The sequence below is a fragment of the Lepisma saccharinum genome, chromosome 2 (assembly GCF_977018435.1).
Source record: "Lepisma saccharinum chromosome 2, izLepSacc3.1, whole genome shotgun sequence".
In the NCBI taxonomy this organism is placed as follows: domain Eukaryota; kingdom Metazoa; phylum Arthropoda; class Insecta; order Zygentoma; family Lepismatidae; genus Lepisma; species Lepisma saccharinum.
The window spans coordinates 149,043,576-149,069,022 of NC_139230.1; the positions used below are offsets into that span (position 1 = coordinate 149,043,576).

Consider the following 25,447-nt stretch of genomic DNA (forward strand, 5'->3'; position numbering starts at 1 on the left):
GACAGGTTGCTAGAGGTTACATCTCTCCTTATAAATACTGCCCAGCATGATTTCCTTCCAGGTAGCTCTTGCTTGATCAATCTATCGGTATTACTTTCACATGATACTGTCTATCTCAAATAATTCCCAGCTTGACGTTATATATTTGGACATTTGAAAAGCCTTCGATAAAATAAATCATAATCTCCTTCTTCATAAATTACAATCCAGATTTAACATCCATGGGAAATTTCTATCCTTACTACTATCTGAGTGCACGTTTGCAGCATGTTATTCTTCCTGGCACCTCTTCCAACTTTCTTCCTGTTTTGTCTGGAGTTCCCCAAGGGAGCATCTTAGGCCCACTTTTGTTTCTTCTTTACATGGATGATCTCCCCGACAGACTGTCCTCTCTCTATATAAATATACTTCTGTTTGCCGATGACTGTAAACTCTTCACAGAAATCTCATCAGAACATGATGCTTTAATCTTACAACAAGCTCTTACAGAACTACTTGTGTGGTGTCGCCAGTGGATACTTCAATTGAATCCTAAGAAATGCTCCTGCCTCACCATTTCCCTAAAAAGGAACAAACTTGATTCTGCTTATCATCTTGAAAACAATTCCATCAAAAAAGTTTCCTCTCAAAAAGATCTCGGGAGTTATCATTGACGAAAAACTAAACTTTAATGAGCACATTACGAACACTACTAACAGAGCAATGTGTCTTCTCGGTCTTCTGTACAGATTCACTGAATTCCAAAACCAATCATCCATCAGCATATTTTACAAATCCCTTATCTCCTGTCTACGGAGAAAAATTCAAGCAGAAGTCGTGCATAATTCCCGAAACCAATAATTCACTCAGCATTCCCAGAATTCAAGGAATTCCCAGCGAGTAGCCACCCTGTTGATATCAACAAAGTAAGCAATGCTTTTGCAGACAAAAAAAATCAAGAAAAAAGTCATTTCAGACCAATATTGTAAATGATAATAAATAAGGTAAGCATTGTAATAAATTAGTAATCTTAATTTGTTAATGAGCAAAGAATGTATTGTATTTCACAGTATGTGTTATATATATTAGTCATTTTGTATACTCTCTTATTATTAAACTCTAGCATGTGTCAAAATTAAATCAACACATCTTTAATCATAATCAAGAGAAGTATAGCCTACCAAGACTACCAAGGGAGAGAACAAAACTTAACTACGATTAGATCTAAGAAATTGAAATGTTGTGACAAAGCTGAAAACGGCACAATGGTATTGCTTCCTATCTGGAGAAACTGTAGAAGAAAACATGGTGCAATGCATTGAGTGCAAGAAATAGGTACAAGATTCATATTCTGGCCTCTCAAAATGAGGAACTGCATTTCATTTGTGATGTTTGCAAATAAACTACAGTCCAATGTTATGTTTACATTTTTCAGGTTCAAAATTAATGTCGAGAATATGTTTACTTGTTCATCATTTTCCATTTTTTTATTTATTAAACTGAAGAAGTTATTGATATATCACACATGTTTGGGATGATTGTGGCTCTAAATGAATAGAAAACTTGTCACTATATTTTGCAGTCTTGAACCTTCGAAACATGTTATTTCACAATCTTTTAAACTGCAGTGTGATTTGGGCTCCTTGGGGGTGCAATTTAGGAGACCCGTTGCCGAAATCGCAAATGCAAGGGTTTTGATTTTAATATTTTTCTGGTACTTCCAACTTGAATAAAATTTTCCAAAAAAATATGAAGAAAGGTAAAAGTTCCCTTTACAAGCTGGTATATCAAAAACTACATCATGCCACTTGTTTTGCAGCTACGCTCATTAATTTGAAAACTGGTGCGATTTGGGCACCTTTCCCCTACCTTCAACTTTCATGCTCCCAATACCTAGGTACAAAAAAAAAGTTATAAAATTTTCCTATATTTTACATTTAACTGTTATATAAGTTTTTTCACCTTGGTTCCCTGATAAACGTAAAATCGAGGTTCCATTGTATACATCTTGATCACAATGGACAATACTTGTGACACAGAAACGTAACAATATTCAGAAAAAAATTTATTATCCCTTTTTAACATATACATACATTTCAAAGTAATACCGTAGGAAAAACTAAAACCAAGAAAAGTACTTGGTCCACAATACATTATCCAACAATTTCAACAGACATTAACAAACATCTTGAAGAAAGGCATAGCATTTCTCATTCAATTTTAGTACTTGAGCAAAACACACCATTATATCTGTCTGCAGACTCGTATATAAATCATGAAGCAACCTCTTCAGAACGTTTTCACATATGGCAAATGGAAAACTGTGAACATTATAGAAGAAAAGGAAATAACACAAAAGTGTGTGAACAGTTGGTGAAAATTTTCATATTTTTTGCAATCTTTTCTTTGGACTGATTGTTGTAATCATTTAGACTAGATGAACACACCACTGGTCCAATTTAATCAGCAACACAATTTTATCATGTCAATTTCAAGCCAATCTGAAATTAAAATTACACTTCTGTGTCTGCAACTTGAGACACAAATTCCAAATACAGCAAATCTCATGTCCTCAACATATCTGTATAGTTTATCAAGAGGCAGCTGCTTTTCCTGGAAAATTCTTCGAATGAGATGAAAAAAATTAAAATATTTAATTGGGGACAATGTGTGTTCTGACTAACTTTATTTTCAAAAACTGTCAAATAAATGAATATGGGCACCATTTTACTGATTTTACAATTGCAAAGATAAAATGATCAATCGATCACCATGCTCATTCACTTTTATTATTCAATGCGATAATACCACTTAGCAGAGACTGACCTCAACATTGTTTTTTTTTAAAAAATCATTCAAACAAAATGTTTCCAAGTTGTATGTATTTACCAAACCTTTCTGAAATCCACAAAACACATTTTTCACAGATATGTAATATGTTGCATTGCATTTTATACATATATATTTTCTCATATTTACAATTTTTTGAAAGACTAAAGTATTAAAACAATGTAAACTTATTGGAAGCATTTTCCTCAACAAATATAACCTAAATTATAAATACAACCATTTTCTCTTCAGAACTGGAATTGTCACTAACTTCAAAATACAAAATGGAATCTTAGTGAAGAATTTCCACAATGTGACCTGATCTACATGTTTTCAATGCTATTCTCATGAGCATAAACAAAAGTACGATTCAACATAAATACACTCATGGACTCTTCTGGGTTGTAACAATCTCATTGAAAGTTAATGGGATTGTTACAAACCAGAAGTGTCCATGACGATACAAGTAAAAGCCAGCAGCAACAAAAACAATAGACATGCCATCTAAGCGTTGGAATTTGAAAGAAGTGGTTATAATACACATGCACAAGAGATGAGCGAATATAGCCTGTTGTTCATTCACAATATGTATGTATAATGTATGATTGCCACCTATGTCCATTGCCATCTAGAATGTGTTGGAGAATTGCAAAAAGTACCAACGCAAGTCTATATCCTTGTGTACCTTGCAACAATAATGAAAATGGCAATGGTAATATTTATGCAGTTAACTGTTCTAGACTAAGTACCAAACCTTAAGTTTCATTAGAGAGTCTAGTGAAATTTGAATGAAAATCAATAAAAAAAAAGTAAGTTTATGGACTGATTAATGTAACGTGGGTTCCCATGTAGTTAAATGGTCAAAAGTTTGTCAATTTTTTTAAGTCCACTAATCAGGACTGTTTCAGTTTAAAGTGAGATCTGAATCACTGTGCAGTGTGCCTCAACAAGGATCGAACCTGAGACCCCTTGATTAGAATGCAACGATCACTATGCTATTGAGGTAGTCCTGGTCAATGATGCAAACAGCCGTGTGTTTGGTCCCTGGTGGGAACCTTAAAAATTCTGTGTACGAGTATTTTAAAGGCAGTTAGGGAAAGAATGAATTCTGGCATAGGGAAGCAAATGATGGGACATGAGCAACCATGAGTCATCCACTTGGTGCCTTTATTGGTGTACTCTGGAGTGAGGTTTAGAGTAATGTCACTCTTATGGGCACATCTTTGTCATGCAGCAGACTTAGTTTTAATGCTAAATCAACCTGTGAATTTGATATTAAAAGGCAATATTGAATGTTTCTTGCTTCCATAGAAATACAAGACGACAGGTTGCAATCCAGAAAATTGCCAATTGTTCTTAAGAATTTGTGACCCTCAGACATTTCTGGCTTGTTAATGATCACATTGAAAATCAATGGGATTGTTACAACCCAGAAGTGTCTGTGACTGTACAATAATCTCTAAAACAGAAATATTCCTTCCAGATGAAACATCCTTGCTTTGCTTTGTCAAATGTTTGCTTAAAATCAACCTTATGCTCAGATAATTGGGACTGCACCTACAATTTAAACCACTGAGCAATGTGCATCCACTGAGGATTGAACCGGATTTCCTTTGATTGTTTATTTTACTTCGCATTTGTGCCACTGTTGGGTAATTGCAAAGATGGGGATGAGTGATGAAATTGATGAATGGATACTCACGAACACCCATGCCCAGGCTGGGATTCGAACCCAGGACCCTTGGCATCGTAGCATGATGTGCTAACCACTCTGCCATGGGGCTGATTTCCTTTAATTAAAAAGGTGATAGTGTTACCACTATGCCATTGAGGTGGTCCTGTTTTGATTTGGAAGAGAATGTTGTAAGGAAACATTTTATAGAAACTTATTAATAAAGTGCTGACTTGTACAAGTGAAAATGGGCTTTCAATCTATAGGGGGAAATAAAGTTGGTAATCTACTATACATTACATTGCAACATATTGTTTTCCAAGAATTATGAATACACAAGAGATTTAAACAGCTGGACTTACTTTTTCCACAAAAATTTCATCATGAATTACATTCAGATTAAAAATTCAAAACCACCTGGATCCAAAGCATTATTCTCTTTCTCTTCCAAGTTCATAGTGTGCAATGAAGTCAGTTACAACTATTATATAGTTTTCACAAAAAACAGGATGAATTATGACTGTCGGATAATTAATAGAAATGAAGAAATAACTAATGAAATATTTGGGTGTAGATTTTAAACCTCATCACTTTGCATTTATCAAATACAGTGGAACCTTGTTTTATTTTTTTCAGGGGACCAAGCTGGAATAACTTAAAATGCAGGAAAATGTAAAATCGAGGAAAATTTTATAACATTTTGATATGTTCGGACCATCAGGATTGAATGTATAAAGCAGGAAAATGTAAATGAATGAATGAATGAAATCAGGGTTCCACTGTATTTGAGACAACATACTTTCGGATGTCAATTTGCAGTTCTTCAATCTGCAACCAACTGGAATTTTTGTTGTTTAAGTTTCTTATTACTGCACTAAAACAATTTCTAAATTCTTACTATATAATTTAACCATAGCTTACTTAATAAACCGTTATTTCATATTTTACATAAATAATTCTGCTGAATAAAAAGAATGCATTAACTGTGTATCACGTTTTAATATATTTAAGTCACTGAAAGCAAATGCTGATGTCATTGTTAATGTTAAAATTCTAGTATATTCCTGCTTATCTTTTTTATAATGCTTGTGTGTACAATTGGTATGAAAAATTTGAACTTATCCATTCTTCTCACAGTAGATTTACACAGATGCACATTTTTTTTCACCAACTGTTACATACACTGTAGTAACACATTTACAGGAAACGTTACAATCTCAAAGAGAGTAAGCAGTATTCACAACCGTCATTTGTATTGTGAGATACCCTTCATAATATCATCTGAATTATTTTACACATTTACACATCCATACCTTGTACTATTATTAGCTGCAGCTGTTATCACACTCAGGGAAATTTCAGACCAAAATAACAAGGGACACATGCAACTTGCATTATTTCAGCATAAAAGGCTGCATCCACAGGTTTGTTTCCAAGTGATAAGTGTTGCTTGTCACCTGATGGCTGTTCTGAAAGCTCATTCAAGTAAATAGCAACAAGTGAATCACTTATTTGTATCGAGAATTTCACACAACCATTCATTATGTTCAAAGGGAGATTTTTTTAATCACCAAATTACAAAAATTAAACACATTCTTATATTTTCAAGATAGGTGTGTCGCAACTTGTGGTATAAAACAAAGTAATCAGAACTTAAGTCTACTAGGACAAAATTACTTGCTTATATATGCAATACACACACATACATGCATTATTATTGCTCACATGCATTACAATTATATATTATGTTAATAAAAAATGATAATGATTAAGTAGAAGAGAATTGATTTTGACTTAAGTAGAATATTTAAAACTAAGTTTTGAGGAATGGCAAGGTTTTTCTCCCCTGGCTTGTAAAAGATCACTCTATTCAAATATTTTATAAAGAAAAAATTCGGAAGACATTCGCTATCATACAGTAAAACAGACAATTCTAGTAAAACGTTTGTAGTCCTACTTATCACACTACAGAAACATTTTAAGTACATTTTTTATTTGGAATTCACATTTGCTAGATATAAATTATTTAGTAAATAATCACTCAATGTAACTTTTTTGTATTCTATATCAAATACATGTATCACATTTATTCTTTTTCATTAGCCATGCTTCGGGAATTGAGACAAAACATGAAGTGTCTAGCATGGCAAGTTTTGATTTATATCCCTGGATTACTTAAGGTCACTCTTTAATTACTTGTTAGGACGGATTGAAGTCTTTGTTAAAATATAAGCTGTGAAAAAATACTTACAATTCTCAACTCTCACTACACCAAACTGACTGGTGCTATCTTGTGTTGTAAACCCACACATTAATTTATTAACTATGCACATGTAGAGTTCTACACACATCATTAAGTAATATAATTTACTACCAAATGAAATGTGAATATAACACATTTTGTGACATACTATATTAATGGTTCAATAATGAATGCTTATTAGTATAAATCTCTGTACAAGTGGTATAATTTGTACAAATTTAAATTAATTACACAAAACTACTTTTGAATTAGAAGTCAAATATTAACAATTGTAACAATAAAATATATTCTTTGTTCTATATATGTAATACTATTTCACACATAGAGGGTTTGCCATGTGTTAAAATATTTGAAAAAAATTATATTAAGTAGCTTCAAAACTTTCTACAATAAACATTCACATAAAAAACTTGAATTTATAAAATTAAGTACCAAACCTGCTTCAGAATACAAGATAATGCATATATGCAAAAAAATGATTCACTGTAATAAATCTAAATGACTGCTAATAATTTGAAAATTTTAGATATGAAATGGATTTACAAATTTTCATGTAGTTGCAATGTTCAATTGGTAACCTTCGTTTGGCAACCTCTGAATATTTAGAATTAGAACACAATGTCAATCTTCTTTTAAAAAACAAAATTTGAATAATGCATAACTAAGTCTTCAATTATAATGGAAAAATTATATTAAAATGTTTGAAGTTTCACCCATACTTGGTTCTATCATATTTGTCAAAATAAAAAGCAAGAAAGAAACTTGTTGTGTACTCTTTCCAATTTGTTTTTGTGATTAACACAACTTACCAGAAAAAAAAAATGCCTTTCTTACTATTTTCAAATTAACAAACCAAAACATGAATGTGTCAACACTGGATCACTACTAGAAATTCACCTAGTTCCCACTTCTATCTGGGATTAAGGGAAATTAGAAAGTGGTAGTGTATTATATATTATCTTTCAGCACCAACTTTTGTTACTTGAAAATTTTGCAGTGAACGTGTAGAGGAAACAACCTGTCCTTATGAGAGTCTATATGGTACCACTCTGGTAAGTTTTCCTCCCAGTTTACATTACCTTTCTACCTGCTTAGGTTAATTATGCTCAGCTTCAGGGCAGTTTTTACAAGGCATTTCGTTAATGTCATCAGGGCAGTTTTTACAAGGCATTTCGTTAATGTCATACAGTTTTAGAATGGATTTGGACTGAAATGTATCCATTGGTAAATTCCACAGCAAAAGTACCGGGATTTCTATTTATAATTTTCTTGTCAAAAATTGTTCAAATATGCACTTAAATAATGACCATTTATCCAGGTACACAGCATAAAAATACCAATAAAAAGGCATTGTGATTTAGCCACTAACTTTTGACTTCAATGCAATTGACTCAATACTGTCCATATTTTAGTCTTTATTTAAAAGTAGGTTTCCTCCAATTCTGTATGACTTTTCTTTTGTTCATAAATTAAGTTTCCTCTTAACTTTATTCATTTCTTTTGCCCATAACTTCTTCACTGTTCAATTTTGAATTTATATATAAGAAAATACCCATGAAAAATATTTCACAATGAAATACTGTTGCTAGTCCATAACAGTTCACAAATATAAATCACTACATGAAATTTTAAAAATGAAAGTGTACACACAAAATTTGATGGTAAAAAATTATGCAAAAGTTTTCTATAAATATATATACATATATGCATAAAATTTTAAGTCTCTTCAATGAGACATAAAAACATCAATTATTATGCAATAGGTGATCATAAAGAGAAATTATTACAATCGTTGATCAAGTGAACTTGCATTAAAACTTCTCTTATATAATGAACCACAGAAAATTTTCATTTGAAACAGTGAAAGATACACATTTATGAAATGGAAAAGGTCAGTAAACCTTTGGCAATTGTCACTAGAATAAATATAGTTTCATTAATAAAATACACTGTCAATTTTTCATTTTCACATACACACACAAACACACTTGCACCTGGAGATTATGCTTTCACTAAATTTTTTGGGAGATGCGACAAGGTGTATCCGAAGATGCCAACACTTATTCCACAGTCTTATTAACTGTAAAAGAGAAAAAGTAATTATTGTGATATGAAAACTAACACACAATAAACATTTTAACATACCCAATACATTTCTTCCCCCAAAATAACAACAGTTTACATTCATCTTAAGGAAAAGAGGTAGACGTTTCCTTCAAGGAGCATGAAGAGTCAAACAAGATGGAGATCTAGGCAGCTCTGTATTGGACAGAAGCTAGAATCTTTGGTGCTTATTTGATCTATAACATGATAAATAAGAGAAAGGACAGAGGTCAAAGAAAAACTAAATCAGAGGGAGTGTTTTCATTCTCCATAAAAAAATACATGGTAGTCTAAACATTTATTGATGTTACTTTTAATAGCTATTATCTAGTATAATAATTGAGCGGTTCGGGAGTAAAACTTGATAACTTATGAAAGTATGGAACTGAGAAAAATGCAAGTGAAAGTACAACCATTGCATTGTAGCTTGTATATTACCAAGACCTTACCACTTAACACCTACTGAATTGGCTTTGGACACTAATGTGTGAGCAACATGCAGCAGCTACACACAATGTTAGCTCAAGTTATACTCCCGAGCTGCTCAATTAACATAAGAGCTACTTGAATCTTCCACATGAGAAGACATACATACTCTAGAATACATCAGAGGCTTCCTTTCAATGTTCAAGTGTACCACATGCACTTAAATCATCTAAGATTATACACACATTTTGTGGAGTAAAATACCATAACATAAAAATTTGATGTAACCAGAGAAATTGCGTATAAAATTTCATGGATTATCACAATTAATCAGTTCACTAGAAATATTTGTAGCCAGTGAATATACCTCTAGAAAAATCTGATAATCGAACTCTAAATCAGGATATGGACAGTATTTATGTGCAGAAACTCCATGGTGGCCATCTTGGATTTTGGATCTCATGTATGGTCTCCGACAAATTTTCCAGCAAAACACCTGTAGTAATGTATGATTGCATGCCTCTAAATGAAGGCATCCTCCATACACATGCCTTCCCTTCGTGCAAAAACCCAGCAAACTTACAAATGGTCAAAATGACTCCCAAAGGAGTTTAGGAGATATAGCCGTTTTTTGTTGTTAATGTCTGTAGAGGTAGCTAGCTATCTTGGATGTATAATGTCTCACAGGCTATACGCAACAATAGTAGGCATCAACAAAATATCACAGGCAGTAATTTTTCCCCTTTATATGCCAGAATATCAAGTAAAGTATAAAATATGCTTAGAATCCTTGCAGAAAAGGACACCAAATAGATATATATCTCCATATCAGTGCGAGATATGAAAAAAAACTTTGTTCCTTTTTCAATTCTGAACAAAAAATGTATCTATACAATTTTGTCAAAAACCACTCTTAAAGGAGTTATGATAGCTTTCCTTCGTTAGTGCATGGAGCGGTAGCCATCTTGGATTTATGACGTCACACAGGCCATATGCCACAATTGCGGGCAAAGCACCTGGTAGTACAGGATTGTGTACCACACTAGCAACCAGTGGCGTGCTGTGACATTTTTTGTTGGGGAAGCAGATCCCAAAAAATGAAGAAAACCAAGAATTCATTGCTTCTACATGGTACGTTATACTGAAATATGAGCACTCTACCTGATACTGTGTCTTTAACGTCTCTGGTACTTCAAGATGGTCATCAATCACCAAGTATTTGAAAGGGAAAGGTGAATGTCTTTGTGCAGTAGTTCATTTATTCGAACCTCATTTGGTCTGTTGTCAAACATGCCACAGACGAACGCAGATGATTGAAACAGTTTTCACGATTTTCACATATTGCAATATTCACAAATCCAGTTTTGCACCATGTAGCTCCTTCCATAAAAAATAGTAAACAATGCCAGTACTAAAGTTTTTGAAGCTTTCTGTTTCCACACAACCACTCGAACTTCCCGCAAAAACAAACAAAACAAATAGAAATTCACACACCCGAGAAACTTTTAACTTCGCAAAGCAGTTGGAAAAAAAATGTGACCATGGCCAGTGAGTGTTACCAACTCTATTTGGTGGATGTGTCTATGGACGTGATGCCCTAATAGACCGAACACTCTGAAACATTCATATTAACATAAAATATATCATACGCATGTCAGCAATCATATATTTTTTTCTCATGTGCTTTAAAACTTTATGGTTTATTTAAAAATATTAAAATTGTAACTTGCTAGGTTGATATGCTACAACGCTGGCATGGACACTTAATCGTGCAGTTCACAACACTGAGGACATCAGTGGACTTCACCAATGGCACCCGACTATCTTTCATCCCTTACCGATTGGAATACAAAGTTTTCCACCACGTAAAACAGTGTCCCATTGGCTGATTCAAGGTCGCCTCTTTCTCTTGGGGATACTTGCTGGCACTGACTACAAACAGGCCAGGGTGATGTGTCACAGGGTAGATGTTTTGTCAACATGCCACGAGAGGGTGTGGATGGTCCCATATCGGAAAAGGACAAACATTGCAAACCTACGGCAGGTTGATTCTGTTGAGGTAACAGGGAAGAAATAATGAACAAGTAAAAGTTAAAGAAGTAATTTTTGTAACTGTAATGCTGTGGGCCAGCACAGCTGGCCTTGCTGTACTGGAGTGCATGTGCATGCTAACAACGTATTACCGGTAGTCATATATTCTCTTCATTCTAAATCCCACGAACTATAGAAATGTTGACATATGACCCTGGACTAAAACACAAATAAAGACAAATAACATTTACAAAATAGTAACAACAACATAATTACAAAATAGTAACAACAACAGAAGTGCAACTAGTGAAACAAGTTCAGGCATCTAACATCAAACTACACACAAGATCAATGTAGCAAACAATTGATAATGTAACAAATTTTGGCAAAAAGTTTGTGTAAAAAAACAATGATGATGATGAGCATAATGAGGGTAAATTAACCGAATAATGCAGGACTAAAGAAAAAAATTATGTAAACAGAAATTGACAAGTCACTTAAGAGCATTAAAACATTCAGTTATTCTTCTAATGAAAAATGTCACAGAAATATAGTAGTTATGCCTTCATCTAATACCACTTCCATCACAGAATTCATTTCTGTATTCATTTATTGTTCTCTGCCCAATGTGCATGTTTTTTCAATGCAACCTTGAAGCTTTCCTATCTTGCAACCTTATTCTTCATGTGAGCATAGAATGCACTAAACCTTTATTGGATGGAACCTCATGAACCTGTAAAGCTTCCCAGATGAGAAGTTTTCATGTGCATGCATGCTTTTCAAAATTGCTGTGATGTACAAAAAGAAAAGAAAAGGAATTTCAGAATGACAGGGCTTTTAGCAAAGATGAAATTTAAACATTGTACCTCTCAATAATGACAGTTAAAGGTAGAAGAAGAAGATCAAAATTTAACAAAGAAATTGGTATCAGTTGTGCCTCTGTGGGCACCACAATAGACTGAAGTGAATGAAAAATGTAGAATGTAGCAGTAGTACATGAAACAACCATGAAAGTTTTGTTGAAAACAGACTGATACTTCTTGGGAAAAGACATAATAACAATGTATAAGAATAGCAGTGCTGCCAGCTTCTGGAGAAAAATTTTGGAATTTCCTTTCTAGCATCAGCCCTATGGATGCTGGATGGACCAAATTTGCATGAAAGCATAACAAAAGACTTTGAAGATATGTAATGTCCATGACCAAATTTTGAAACAAACAAAAAAAATAAATTAAAAAATTAAAAAACAATGAAATTACACATTTCCAAGTCTTAATTTTCTGGAAAGTTAAAAAATTGGGCATTTCCTTCTGGGACCAACCTGGACACTGAATTCTCACATCCTCGCAAGTTGTTAAAATGTTCATTTGTTCTCATTATTACATGTAAAAGTGTAATACTATATTGGCGGAAAGCGGTGGTTGAAGAGATATATACAGGGTGTCATTTTAATGGAGCCCATGAACCACAGATTCGTGTAGAGGACATCAAAACAAACAACTTTTCTCAGTAACATTTTTCTCGTTGGTGCGTCAATTCGACGCTACAGCCGTTCAAAAAAGATTGTTTTGCCGCCTGAATGCTGGCAACCCAACACAACATTTTATCGTATCTGTGACGTCATTTCCTGCGGCGAAACAGCGCACGGCAGTGTTGCAAGGAACACACAAATTTTGTGAAAAATGACAAACTACCAACCACATTATTAGCTGTAAAACGAAGCTAGAAATGCGTCCAGTAGACCGAACATCATAGCCTACCAGCCAGAATATCAGCAGTCATCTCAGGGGAAGGGGAAGAGAACCAACGGTATGAGAAATTGTAAAAAACGTATTCAAAATGAAGTGTCATTATCAGATTTTGTCTCAGCCTACATGTCAAATATCAACAACAATAAATTTTATTGTACTTACAACTTACATGTGGCTGTTTATATTTGCAAATCTCATTGCAAGGTTGATATCTACAGGTTTGTGTCCAGATGCCTTGTGGTACTTTTGTGCTGATAACGAAGTATCTGAGGTTCACGTTGTTACATTACGGCTAAAACACGTACAACCACAGTAACAATCTAATGATGAATCAGTAGCGAATATACTGCCCTGTTCATAGTTGCAAACTATTACATGTGTATCCGGTGCGTAGATATACACAGTCGTCGGAGAGTTTGTTTTACTACTTTTTATATCCCTGCATTTTTAACCATTTTTGTCCCATGCCTCATAATTCCCTGAATATACATTATATTATGTGTTGCTTACCTTTGAAATTTTGAATTCTTTCATTTCTATTTTGTCATCTGTTCAGTGTGTCACGGACAACTAGTATCAGAAGGACGAAGTGGATAGACTAAATTGTAGATATCAACTTGGTAACTAGATTTACAAATATTTGATATGTAAGCTAAGACAAAATTCGATATGACCACTTCCACTTGAATTCTATTTTCTTTCTACCATTTTTCGTATCGTTTGTTTACTTCCTGTTAGGTTACAGAACGTGTTTTCTGGTTTGTTTTACGGTACATAATGTGGCTGATTGTAGCTATGTCATTTTTCACAGAATATGTGTGTTCCTAGCAACCCTGGAAAGCATCGCTTCACGATGGGATATGACGTCACAAATGCAATCAAATGTTGTGTGTGGTTGCCAGCATTCAGGCGGCAAAATGGGCTTTTTTGAATGACTGTAGCGCCTAAACGATGCACCAACAAGAAAATGTTACTGAGAAAAGTTGTTTGTTTTGATATCCTCTATACGTTTCCGTGGTCTGTGGGCACCATTAAAATGACACCCTGTGTATATATAAGATCTATCCTTTAATTCTCAGAGGGAAACAAAGGACTTTTTCAAAGTTCCACATTGCTCGTCAAATCATTGCCGCTGGTATTGCTGCAATCACATTGCAAATAACATCCTTCAATTGTCTGCAGTCTATGTTTAAAGACTTCAGCCTTTAGGTATCCCAAAAGAAAGAAATCACAAGGAGATAAGTCTGGTAACCAAGTCTGCTATGAGATGTCCCCATGTAATGAGATGAGCAAAATCACAGTGTGACCATTTTTAAAATAGGTTTCCAGCACAAATGCACATGGTTGACAACTAGAATGGCATGGCCTGTGCTACTCAAGGATATATGACTCAAGCATCCATGGGAATACAACGCGTGCAGCGGCCAAGTCAAATTGGGGTGATCATTCTGCTGTACCCTGTATAATCTAGCTACTTGGAAGCCAATACATTGTGTGGGATACAAATATCCCAGTCGTCCTAAGCAGGTTAATTTAATATAATCAATAAACTGATATCATCTTCCCAGTGGTCTAGTCGGTATGGCATTTGACTGCCATGCAGGAGACACAGGTTCGATTCCTGGGGTGGGTGATCTAAGGTCAGAATTTTCCTGGTATTGTCCCTGCATAAAGTAACTGATCAAATCAGTGGGTACCTGGGGGTAACACTTGAGGAGTAAAGGTGGCCAGAGCATGGTGCTGATAACCTCCAAAATGGTCAAGATTGAGAATGTGTGGGGCCCTACCCCACATCCCCTAAATGTGTCTTCATAGCACGGTGCTATATGCATGGGGAACTTCACAATTTTACCTAGACCCTACCCAGTGTCAAACATTCCTTCCAGTGCACAATTTACTAGCAGGCAGTTCCTTCTATTATCTTATTGACCAACTTATATCATGCTGCTTATGGGACACCCCATGAATCTAAGTTTTCAACTTCTTCAATTCTTTCACCTTAAATTCTTCTGTTAATTACACAGGGCTGCATATTTTTTTTAAAAAATCGGATGTTTTAAAATCAATAGATGATTCTGGAAGTATTTTGAATGCTGATCATGAAAATGACATCCATTTTTTCCCATCATGTCAGGATTTTTAACAATTTCACAATCAAAATTCTCATTTTCACCATTACATTAAATCCATTACCTAATGCAACAAAATAAATTTATGCAGAGGAAATTTTGGTTGTTTCCAAATCAATAACTGATTCTGGAAGCATTTTCAATGCTGATCATGAAAATGAAATCCATTTTTCCCCATCATGTCAGGATTATTCACAATTTCACAATCAAAATTATCACATCCACCATTCCATTAAATTTATTACAGAACGCAAGAAAATAAATTTATGCATGGGAAATTTCGGGTGTTTACAAACCAAAATGTGATTCTGGAAGTATTTTGAATGCTGATCATGCACATGACATCCAGTCCCCCCCCCCCCCATCACATCAGGTTGTTTCATAATTTCACAATTAAAATTCTCCTTTTTACCATTCCATTATGCCAATTATGGAATGCAACAAAGGAAATTTATACAAGGGACATTTCGGTTCTTTACAAACCGATAGGTGATTCTGGAAGTATTTTGAATGCTGACAATGAAAATGACAAATTTCTTCCCATCATATTAGGATTTTTCCCTAGGTCACCATTTTTCTCCATGTCACTAAGTTCAATCAACCCACCATATTATAACACTGCATTTTGGGCATTTTGTGCAGGAAATTTTATGAGGGATTTCGAAAATAAAACCCTCGTAATCAAAGTCCACACAATTTTCATGGCAATGTGTCTTGTGAAGGTAGCTGAAGTTATTCAGAGATAACAGTCATCTGCGAGACATCCAAACCCATACAGACTTGTGTTAGCCTTGCTTTTTCAGTTACCTCTGTTTTGTTCACATTTATTTTCATCCTGAACTGCTCACAGGACAACATCTGCAAATCTTATACATATATATATTTTAATCCTGCTCTTCCTTTTATTACCCCTATCTTATTCTGGAAACTGTTCTAATTTTAAGTAAATATTGAATAATGTAGGTAACAGGCAGCATCCTCGTCACATTCATCTCCCCCACTTCACTATGCCATTTCATCCCCTATTCGCACCTTAAATTGTTGTTTTATGTAAATATTAGGGTTGACCCGATACCCCTTTGAACCTATACCGATGCCAATGCTCTCACCGATACCGATACTTGTATAATTCCAACTTAAAATAACAAAGGCTAGTTATTACATATGTGTGTGTGTGTTTAGTATTGTTACATTTTGCAGATATGTATTTTTGACAAGGGGAGATGAATAAATTAACCCACCAAACAATGCTCTCTTGCAAAAATGCATCATAACTTTACAGATTTTTTATAGATCAGTGACAATCGATCAGATGTTTCAAATATGAGAGAAATATTATGAGAAGCTAAGAGTGATGCAATCATGCCCTCCCCCCCCGCAAGTTGAAAAATGAGATCATGCCTCTTCAACCTCCTTAAAACTAAGGGATCACACAAGAATAATTGGCAATTTACCAGCCCCAGACACAACATCTAAAAAACTAACAGTAAAACTGTAATGTAAACCCTACCTACTCTCTTTTTTGTTCTTTAACCAAACAAATAATATATAATAAACAAAATGTAAGGAGAGAATGATAACTTGCCAGTCTCTTGCTTCTATATCAGTACAGTGATATTCAGACTTGACTTTGCTTTCGACATATATACTTTTGGCAAATTATTCCTAAAAAAGTATTAAATGCTTAGTACTATCTCTTGGCATGGAAGGAAATCCAAACCCACCACTACACTTTCCAGAAAGTAAGTGCCATCAACTGTTGTTCAAATAAAATTATTCCCTTGCCACGTTCCCTGTGCCAAAACATGCCTGTTGAAACCCAGTTATGCAGCTCGGGACAATAAAAGTCTAAAGTTGGAAAGGAAAAGGGGAATTAGCCCAGGTATTTGAATTTCCAGGAATATGCTATGTACTATGTCTGAGACATGTGCACCACTCACATGGGCGATGACTGTTTTGACTGCGGGAGGTCTCTAAACAGAGAAATGTCCACAACACACCAGGTGCCTCGTGGCTACCGGGACCTCATTGGGACTATTGTGACACAAGACGGCATCTGTAGGAACAAAGCCTGGTCGACTTCGAAGGAACTCCTATGGGGATAATTTCTCGTTACCCTTGATTTGCAAGATACTTGACTGCGAGTCTTATCTGCGTACGGATCTTTGTCACATACTTGCTGTTCACGGAACTTGAGTCCATGTTCAATTAACAAATGCACAAATACGTATTTATCATTTTTCTTCAAAGCCAAATGTAAGTTGGAAAAAGTGAACGGACCTTTGAAAAGAAACAAATGTTAGTTTTGGCCACGCTTCTAGCAATTAAAAAATGATGGTATCAGCTGGTATCGGTGATACTTTCCGATACTGATACCACTGGTATCAGGTATCTGTATCGGCTCAGCCCTAGTAAAGATTTCAGTTTCATCTCCTTTAACCCATTAACTATATGCAGACACTCTAAAATTGGGCCTTTTTTCCGGAGCGTCTATATACAGACAGTATTTCAAAATTAAAGGTTCTTGTATTGTGGCAAGTCATTTTTATATACACCACTTTTTCGTGCTATTATTAGTCTATGTGGACTGTTGGCAATAAAAAAAAATCCATGGTTGATGATTTGTCAGTTTGTGTATTTTTTTTCTTTCTTTTTCAATATGGAATTAAGAGCCATGGTGGTGTAGTTGGTAGGGTGTCTGACTGCAATGCAGGAGACCCGGGTTTGATTCCTTGGGTGGGTGTATTGAGGTTGGAATTTTCCCGGCCTAGTCCCTGCATAAAGCGACACTGGGACTCACACAGCCTCAAATCAATGTGTACCTCGGGGCAACCCTGAAGCGTAAAGTGACTGGAGCATGGTGCTGATCACATCACCTCCAAAATGGCCTAGATCAAGAATATGAAGTGAGGGTGTGGGGCCCTACCTCCACATACCCTAAATATGCCTTAAGGCATGGTGTTGTGTGCAAGGGGGGGGGGAACCTTACCTTTGACCTTACCTAATATGAAATGTTTATTTGCTGGCAGTCTATATATTGATTGTTTTCCTTAGCTTCATTTTGCAGCAAGTTTTTTTATAGTTAGTTTTTTTAATTATATACGATGACACAAATTTGCAGTTTCATCTATATATAGATGATTTATTTTGGCCACACTTCTTTTGAACATTGCCGCAGGAAAGGGGTTAAATCTGCACTAAGTTTCTTCAGTATCTCTGCAAGTTTCATCCAATTCACTTTATCAAATCCTTTATCCAGATAATATAAACACTTTCTTTCTTTTCTCTAGATAACTTTCACAAATTGTTTCCAGCAATCCAATTGCATCTCTTTTTTCTTCCTGCAACCACTCTTCTTCTAACTCTCCATCAATCGCAGCATATAAGTGTGTGTAGTATTTGAGGGAGAATTTTTGCTATGTGTATCTCTCTTATTATCCTGTTACTCAGTACATTTCCTGGCATTAATTTTCTTCTGTAGAGGTACTAAAACTGCCTCCCTGAAATCTTGAAGCCAATCACATTCTGATAGATTTCATTACATAATTGTAAAATTTCTTTTCTACATTCAAGCACTTGATTTGTTCCATAGGGATCTTGTCTACTGCCAATAGGCATTTTACTTCATGATACATCAAATCATACCTTCCCCCATATTTCTAGTTCCTCAATTTATTCACATTTCTTCTTCAATTACTCTTACCTTATAAGTTTCTCTTCTTAGTTGGTTATTAATTTAAGTTTTTTCTTTAAATTCCATTTTCTTCTTTCCTTTATCTTCTCACTCATATTTCATGTCATCTATGGTTTCTTAGTACTCTTCCTTTCTCTGCTGCTATCCACAGTTTTTCTGGACCATCCCAAATTGTATCACTGCTTTCAGCTCTGACTTTGAATTTAGTGACACCCTTTCTTAAATTGTCTTCAAATTTCTGTCTTTCTTCCCCCCAAAGTTTCTCAATGTGAGGTTCTTTGTTGCATGGCCTCTCCTATCTTCTTCAAAATGCATATTTATTTCACCCACCAGTAGAACAAGATCTCAATTTACTTTGAAATTGGAATCTGAAATGACTGTATTTTTCAGATAATTTTGGAATCACTTCGGCACCAATATGTCATTTGTTGTCCTTTGGGCACATCTACACGTATCACCTTCTTTTGTGTTACTAGAATTATGTGCTTCCAACAATTAGTGTGTTCCTTTTACGAAACTCACTATTGATCCTTTTCTTTTGCCATTATCTCTTCAATCTTATTATTTTTCCTCCACTTCTGTTAACCCACTATTGTGGCACATTACCTTGAATAAAAATTAAGTTTATTTTTCTTCACAGTCTCACCACTATTATCCTCTCTCTCATTCACACAATACAGTAATATCACTTTGTTTTTCACTTGTGATCAAAGTAGTATGTCAACAAGTAACTTATCCAATCCTCAGGTTTCTCTTCTTATCACTGTTGAACTGTGTCATAAAGAGTCCTTACCCGACAACCCTATCCTGGATATCTGAATAAACAAAACAAAAACTTTAAACTGTAATATCAGAATGAAGTTAAATTTGGTGTATAGTCAAGGTAACGAAGCTGATAAAATATGATAGTGTAACAATAGTTTTAAAAACATACTTAAATTACATTAATATCCAGTCCGTATGGGGCTGAATAATCTCTGGATGGTGATCTCATATTTCAATGAACAGTGTGAAACTTAGTTTCAAATCTGCTACTGTGTTATCTTGATTATGAAAATCAAAGCAAGAATTTTGAACATTTACCTTCTAAATTAGTATTTTTTACAGTTCACCAAAGGAATTTGATCAATTTCTATGATTAAAGAGATATTATGTAATTCAGATTACCACAAATGTTTGTCATTTTATATTGATATTCTATCAACACCAGTAAAACTTTAACATTGATATACACCTGACATGTAGTATCACTTTCTTTTATGGGATAAACCATCACTTGTCTACATAAGGCAAATGAGTTAGTTAGTGTTTTTAAGTCCACTTTATGCACAGTAAGGCTAATAGGGACTGCACCTAAAGTTTAAAGTGGGATCCGAACCACTATGTGCCTCTACCCAGGACCCCTTGATTACAAGGCAACGACATAAGGCAAATTAACAAATTCATTTAATAAAAATGTTATAAAATGCATAAAAATGTGAAATATGTCCGAGTGTTTTGCTGGTGAAGAGATTTTCTCAGGTTATCTACTGTGTGAGCTGGATAATTTTCTGAGCTTCCAAAATCTAACATCACTCCCATCATCTAACAAGTGTACTAATTATCTAATCCATATTTTTAGTACAATATTTATTTCTCATTGTTCTGAAAATTGTATATGTAGTGAGTGGAATGAAGCAGCATTGTAATTTTAAGTTTTCTGCCCAGATTTTAAATGTAATAAAATTGCTGTGCCACATCTCAAAATTAATTACTGTTTAAATAAATGTATATAATACACATTCACTACGCATGGTAGCCACCAATATTACTCTGCTGCCTTCTCAACCCTAGCTACATGTGTTAAGTAGTTTCCTGCCTCTGCTTTTCCTCATGTCTAAAACACAAAAAAATGTAACATCTCAATTTATGAAATAACAGAGTTCTCTGCACCTCTCTAATGAATGAGTACACACATGCACACATACATGAACACAGAACAGTGTGAAACATGTTTGGTTTACCACTTCAGAAAACACAAACAAGAATCTTCAACTGATGAATTTTGCTACATGTCATCTACAGCACTACGAAGGTGAAATATGTTTGTTATATGTACAGTTTCTAATGTTTGGTAACATGTATACGATTCATGACCATGCAGATAATGAGAAATAAACATTGTTGCCTCAACAATAAAGAAACTGTAATTCCCAAGGAAACTCAAGAGTGAACATCCAGCACTAAAAAAGGTGAGTAATAATGAACTGAAGAATATCTGTAATTACATTGTAAGCAGAGGCGTGGCGTGCATGTAGCCGGTGTTACCGCAGGTAACAGTAAAATGTAAAGAATTAAAAGTTTTTTCAATAAAATGACAACATGGTTAAATACATTAATGAACACCGTTACCGTCCAGTAGATATTGCCTAGGATATTTTTTCTGCAGCCGACAGAAGCGAAGAAGGAGGCCGTTCTGCTACCCTGAAGAGGCAACAAGGGAGAAGAGGGTGCCAATGCAAGGAAAGAGCGGGGAAGGACTTTGGGGCATAGTGTGCTATGGGGTTATTCATATGCCTGTTAAGGGGCCCTGTTGCCATTCAGACTTACTGGATCAGCCAGTGTTGTCACATCGGATTGGCAGAAAAGAGCTAAATCCCACCTAAATAGGAATACAATTTCTGTGAAGCAACTAGGGGCAGACTGCAGAGCCAAGGCTGGATTGAACTACAACTGAGACCAGTTAGGTAATAGACGAAAATATAGTTCTTTGGTGTGATTCGTGATTTGGACAAACCTTGCTCCAAAATACTAAGTTGGCAACAGTAGTACATACAGCTGGGCTTTCCTTCCACAAAGGAGCTGAGTTCTGTCGTCTGCTCAGTGCTCACCATACAAACGTCAAACTGACCCGAGAAAAGTGTTGTTCTTTTTCTTCCCCTTCGCACTTCATTGCAAAGAAACAGAGACAGATGAAGAATTGACAAGGGTCTACCACTATTCAATGGATTTTTGTGGTAACTGTCTTGTGAGTGGTAGTTCTTTCTAGGAGTGTTTGTGGCTAAATCACTGTGCTGATTGTAAAACAAGAATGAAATGAACAAATATCTAGCTCGAAGATATGTTTTCTTTACCGGGGGGGGGGGGGGGGGGGTGATAACGTCTAGCAGTTATAATTGTCGTACTGATAGCCGGTAACACTTCTGAAAAAGTCACGCCACGCCACTGATTGTAAGTTAGCAAAACAGACAAACTAAGGGTGTGACACTGGTTGATGTCAATTATTTAACTCCTAATCAAATTCTTCTTGAGGACATCATAACCACAGAATTCTCCATCCTTCTTTACACAAGTACTTCACTACGACTTTCTAACATTAAAAAAAAAGCTGTTTGCATTCAGCTACATACATACAAATCAGATAAGCACTTAAGAACATATAAGTAAAAGCAGACTTTCATAAGGAATCACCTATTTTGTATTTTCCCTGGAACAATTTAATGAATGCATCTCATCACGATTTTGCCATCTATCCATTTGTGGTGTATTTATGCAGAAGTGTCTGACTTTGAAGGTAGTTTCTGGAATAAAATACATAGCCTTAGTATCTGAGTAACTCATGTTAAAAATTTACTTCTTTTAACTCATTACACATGATGCTATTTGATTAAGCCTTGCAAAAAATTTCTATTACGAGTTAGAAACCTTTTATGGAAGAACATTTAAAACCAAAATGAAAAAATGAAGATTCAACAACCTTCTACAGACATTTCATTTCAATAGTTGATTGGAGAAGACAAAGGGAAACAACTGAGAAACATAAATTTGAACTAAATCATTGTAGGTTTCAAAAATGTCAACTCACATTTGCTAATTATATTTTAATTGTCATATTCCTTCAACAAATAATGGAACTGAAAAAACATTCAATTGAGTATTCAAACATATTTATGTAAAAATAGAGCAAGCTGAGGAAAATCGCAGTCATAGATATATAGCATAGGTTTAAGTAAAAATGGAAAAGCAGCATGATTTTCTGTAGTAAATAAGAAAATAAGGCCAGGTACATACATATCTTTAAGGAACAAAGCAAAGTAAAGTATGATTTGAAGCTTTGCTGGCAACAAATAATGAAGAAGTTCTCTTTGTGTACTGATCAGGTGAATCCTGAAGAAGATTCAAAGCTACTTCACATAGTCCTCGAACATGAGAGTGATGTTGGCTCTCAAGAGCTTAGAATTTTCTCCAGATTTTAGCCCGAGAGGACCTCTTCACCAAAGCAACATAAATCCATTCAAGAGCATGCTATTCTTATTTCAGACAAGAGGCGCAATAAAGTAAATCATGAACTGAATTAAAATTTCATTACTCTTTCAATGTATCTCAAGTTGAATTAATTTCTCGCCAATATCAATTTGTCTTAATTTTTAACAAAAATATGTAAGCAGAAGACAGTAAACACTTACCAAACACAGAAGAAAACATATGGTGTTAGTGCTGCTTGAAATACATGATAGGTGACAGGAGTCTACGAGAAAAGTACTTTAGTCGGTGCTTACTACATGGTCGGTGGTAGGTAAAGTTTGGGGAAGGAAAAAAACAAGGGGTCATTATTTGGTGGCTAGGTCTCATCTGGGCCCTTTCCCATCACCTGCGGAAGGAGAAGGAGGTGTCTGTGGATGGGGGTAATAAGTAGATAATAGCTACATGAAAACAGTTGTTAAATATAGTTTTATGGCTGTTTGTGTGGGTGGTGAAAGTGAGTTCAGAGTTTTGGGTTGAAAAACAGTGGTTATTGATTCTTAGGTTCAGGGAGTAGAGGTTTCAATAAGGTAGAAGCTATCACAGATTTGAGGTTGGAGGAATGGCAGCTGCCCTTTGGGTGAACTTGCCAGCAGCAGTGGAGATCTGCTTGGTGGTTCAGGTGATGAGTATGGGTATGTCTTGCACCTGTGGGCTGGGGGGTGAGAGGGGGTTGGTGTATTTGACACCAAGATGTGGCCAGGCCAAGAAATAAGGAACTTTTCTTTCTGCGTCTGGTAAGTGCTTACTGTCTCCTACGCATATTTTTGTTTATCCACCCTCCCGGCTCTTTTCCTCATTCCATTCCTGTCTCTTCATTTTTTACATATTAATAGTTGGGCCTAACTCCAATCAACATAGTTATAACCTGAAGATTACACTCACATTCAACAGTGTACAGATGCGCAGTACACATACAAAAAAAATCCCCCATGAAATTTACAGAAACACAAGTCTTGATTCGATTGTAAGATCAGCTTGCTATACAAAATAAAGCAATCTAAGCCAGGAACATTCGAGGTATAACCACAGAAGCATTAACATTCAGTTGTGCATTTATTTGCAAAAAATTACTGTGAAGATTTTAAAGGCCACTGTGAACTTGTGCAAGTGCTCAAAAACTGCTCTTACTTCACTTGCTGTACCTTGTTTTCTTCTATGATATTCCCATATATTAGAATATAGAGCACTCTCTTTCACTGGTGAATGAAGATTTACGTGAATTATTTTGAAATTCCCTTTCTAACCTTATTGTAGCTGTAGCTTTGCATGTGACATATGGATTCTGGAGAATTAGTGGGGTGGTCTCCATAACCCGTACTAGCAAATTATCTAGATAATCCTCTAGGTCTTTCATCCTTAAATTTTGGTGATCTACAGTTGATTGCAAGTTATGGATCATTTCAATCAAGTCCTGAAAGGAAACAAGAAAAGGAATAAATACAATGATACTTTAAACAAAGATAACAAAAATATCAAAGGTGCCTTTACAAACTTCTTTTTTCAACTAGTTCATTACGAATTAACAACTTCCTGTTTCTGAGCATGGTTTTCAATGCACAGATTACATTATATATACATTTATGTACAAGCAAGGGACATGAAATATCTTTGAAAAGGTATTTAAATTACAAAGCTCTCCTTTCTAGCCTGCAGATGGAATAGTGTTTTGTAAATAACAGACTGTATTGTGTTGTAATGAAAACTTTCTTAAAACGTTTAAAGTGGACTTTTCAAACTACGCGTATATTGTTGTTACGTCTTAAAAGTTTTAAGACGTAACAACAATATACGCGTAGTTTGAAAAGTCCACTACCTCAAATGCAAAATAAGTGACAACAAATTTAATTTGGCCCTGCAAGTGACAAGAGAAAGTGCCATAACACATTTCAAGGTCTTGCAAGTCATCACAGTGTGGTCTGTGAGCCCACCCACCAGCCTTGTATTAATTAATTAATAAAATGTTTTAAAATGTGTAGCTTTATCTTAGTTGCAATCATGACTTTATTAGACCATTTGCATAAAAAAAAAGCCCGAGAAAAATTGGCTGGCACCTGAAGTTTTTCAGTTTGTTCTACACATGCTTTAGTATATAGGTATAGTTATGTGTAAAGTTGCTTTAAATCTCAGAATATAATTATGTAGTACATATATAAATTTTTTGTGAGCAATTATCAAGTAGAAAATATCTTATGGGAGTAATTTCAACTCAAATTTATTTCCAATTGAAAAAATTGATGCCATCTTGGAAACTTTGGATAATTCAAAAGTCTTGAATTCAAATTTAAC

The 25,447-nt window shown here is 35.0% G+C and overlaps 1 protein-coding gene across 2 annotated transcripts in view; it reads right to left on the bottom strand.

Annotated features, from left to right (window-relative positions):
* Positions 1–7,911: 7,911 nt before the first annotated feature.
* Positions 7,912–25,447, bottom strand: part of Rip11 (Rab11 interacting protein) — a 75,494-nt gene continuing 57,958 nt past the window's right edge. Inside the window, exons 11-13 of one of the 2 annotated variants that reach the window (XM_083117592.1) lie at positions 24,406–24,572; positions 22,328–22,437; positions 7,912–8,823 (exon numbers count right to left, since the gene is read on the bottom strand). In XM_083117592.1, the coding sequence (XP_082973718.1) occupies positions 22,386–22,437; positions 24,406–24,572 (219 nt within the window). In that variant the 3' untranslated portion in view covers positions 7,912–8,823; positions 22,328–22,385. Of the gene's footprint in view, positions 8,824–22,322; positions 22,438–24,303; positions 24,573–25,447 lie in introns of those variants that run through there. The other variant, XM_083117591.1, reaches the window with a different exon arrangement.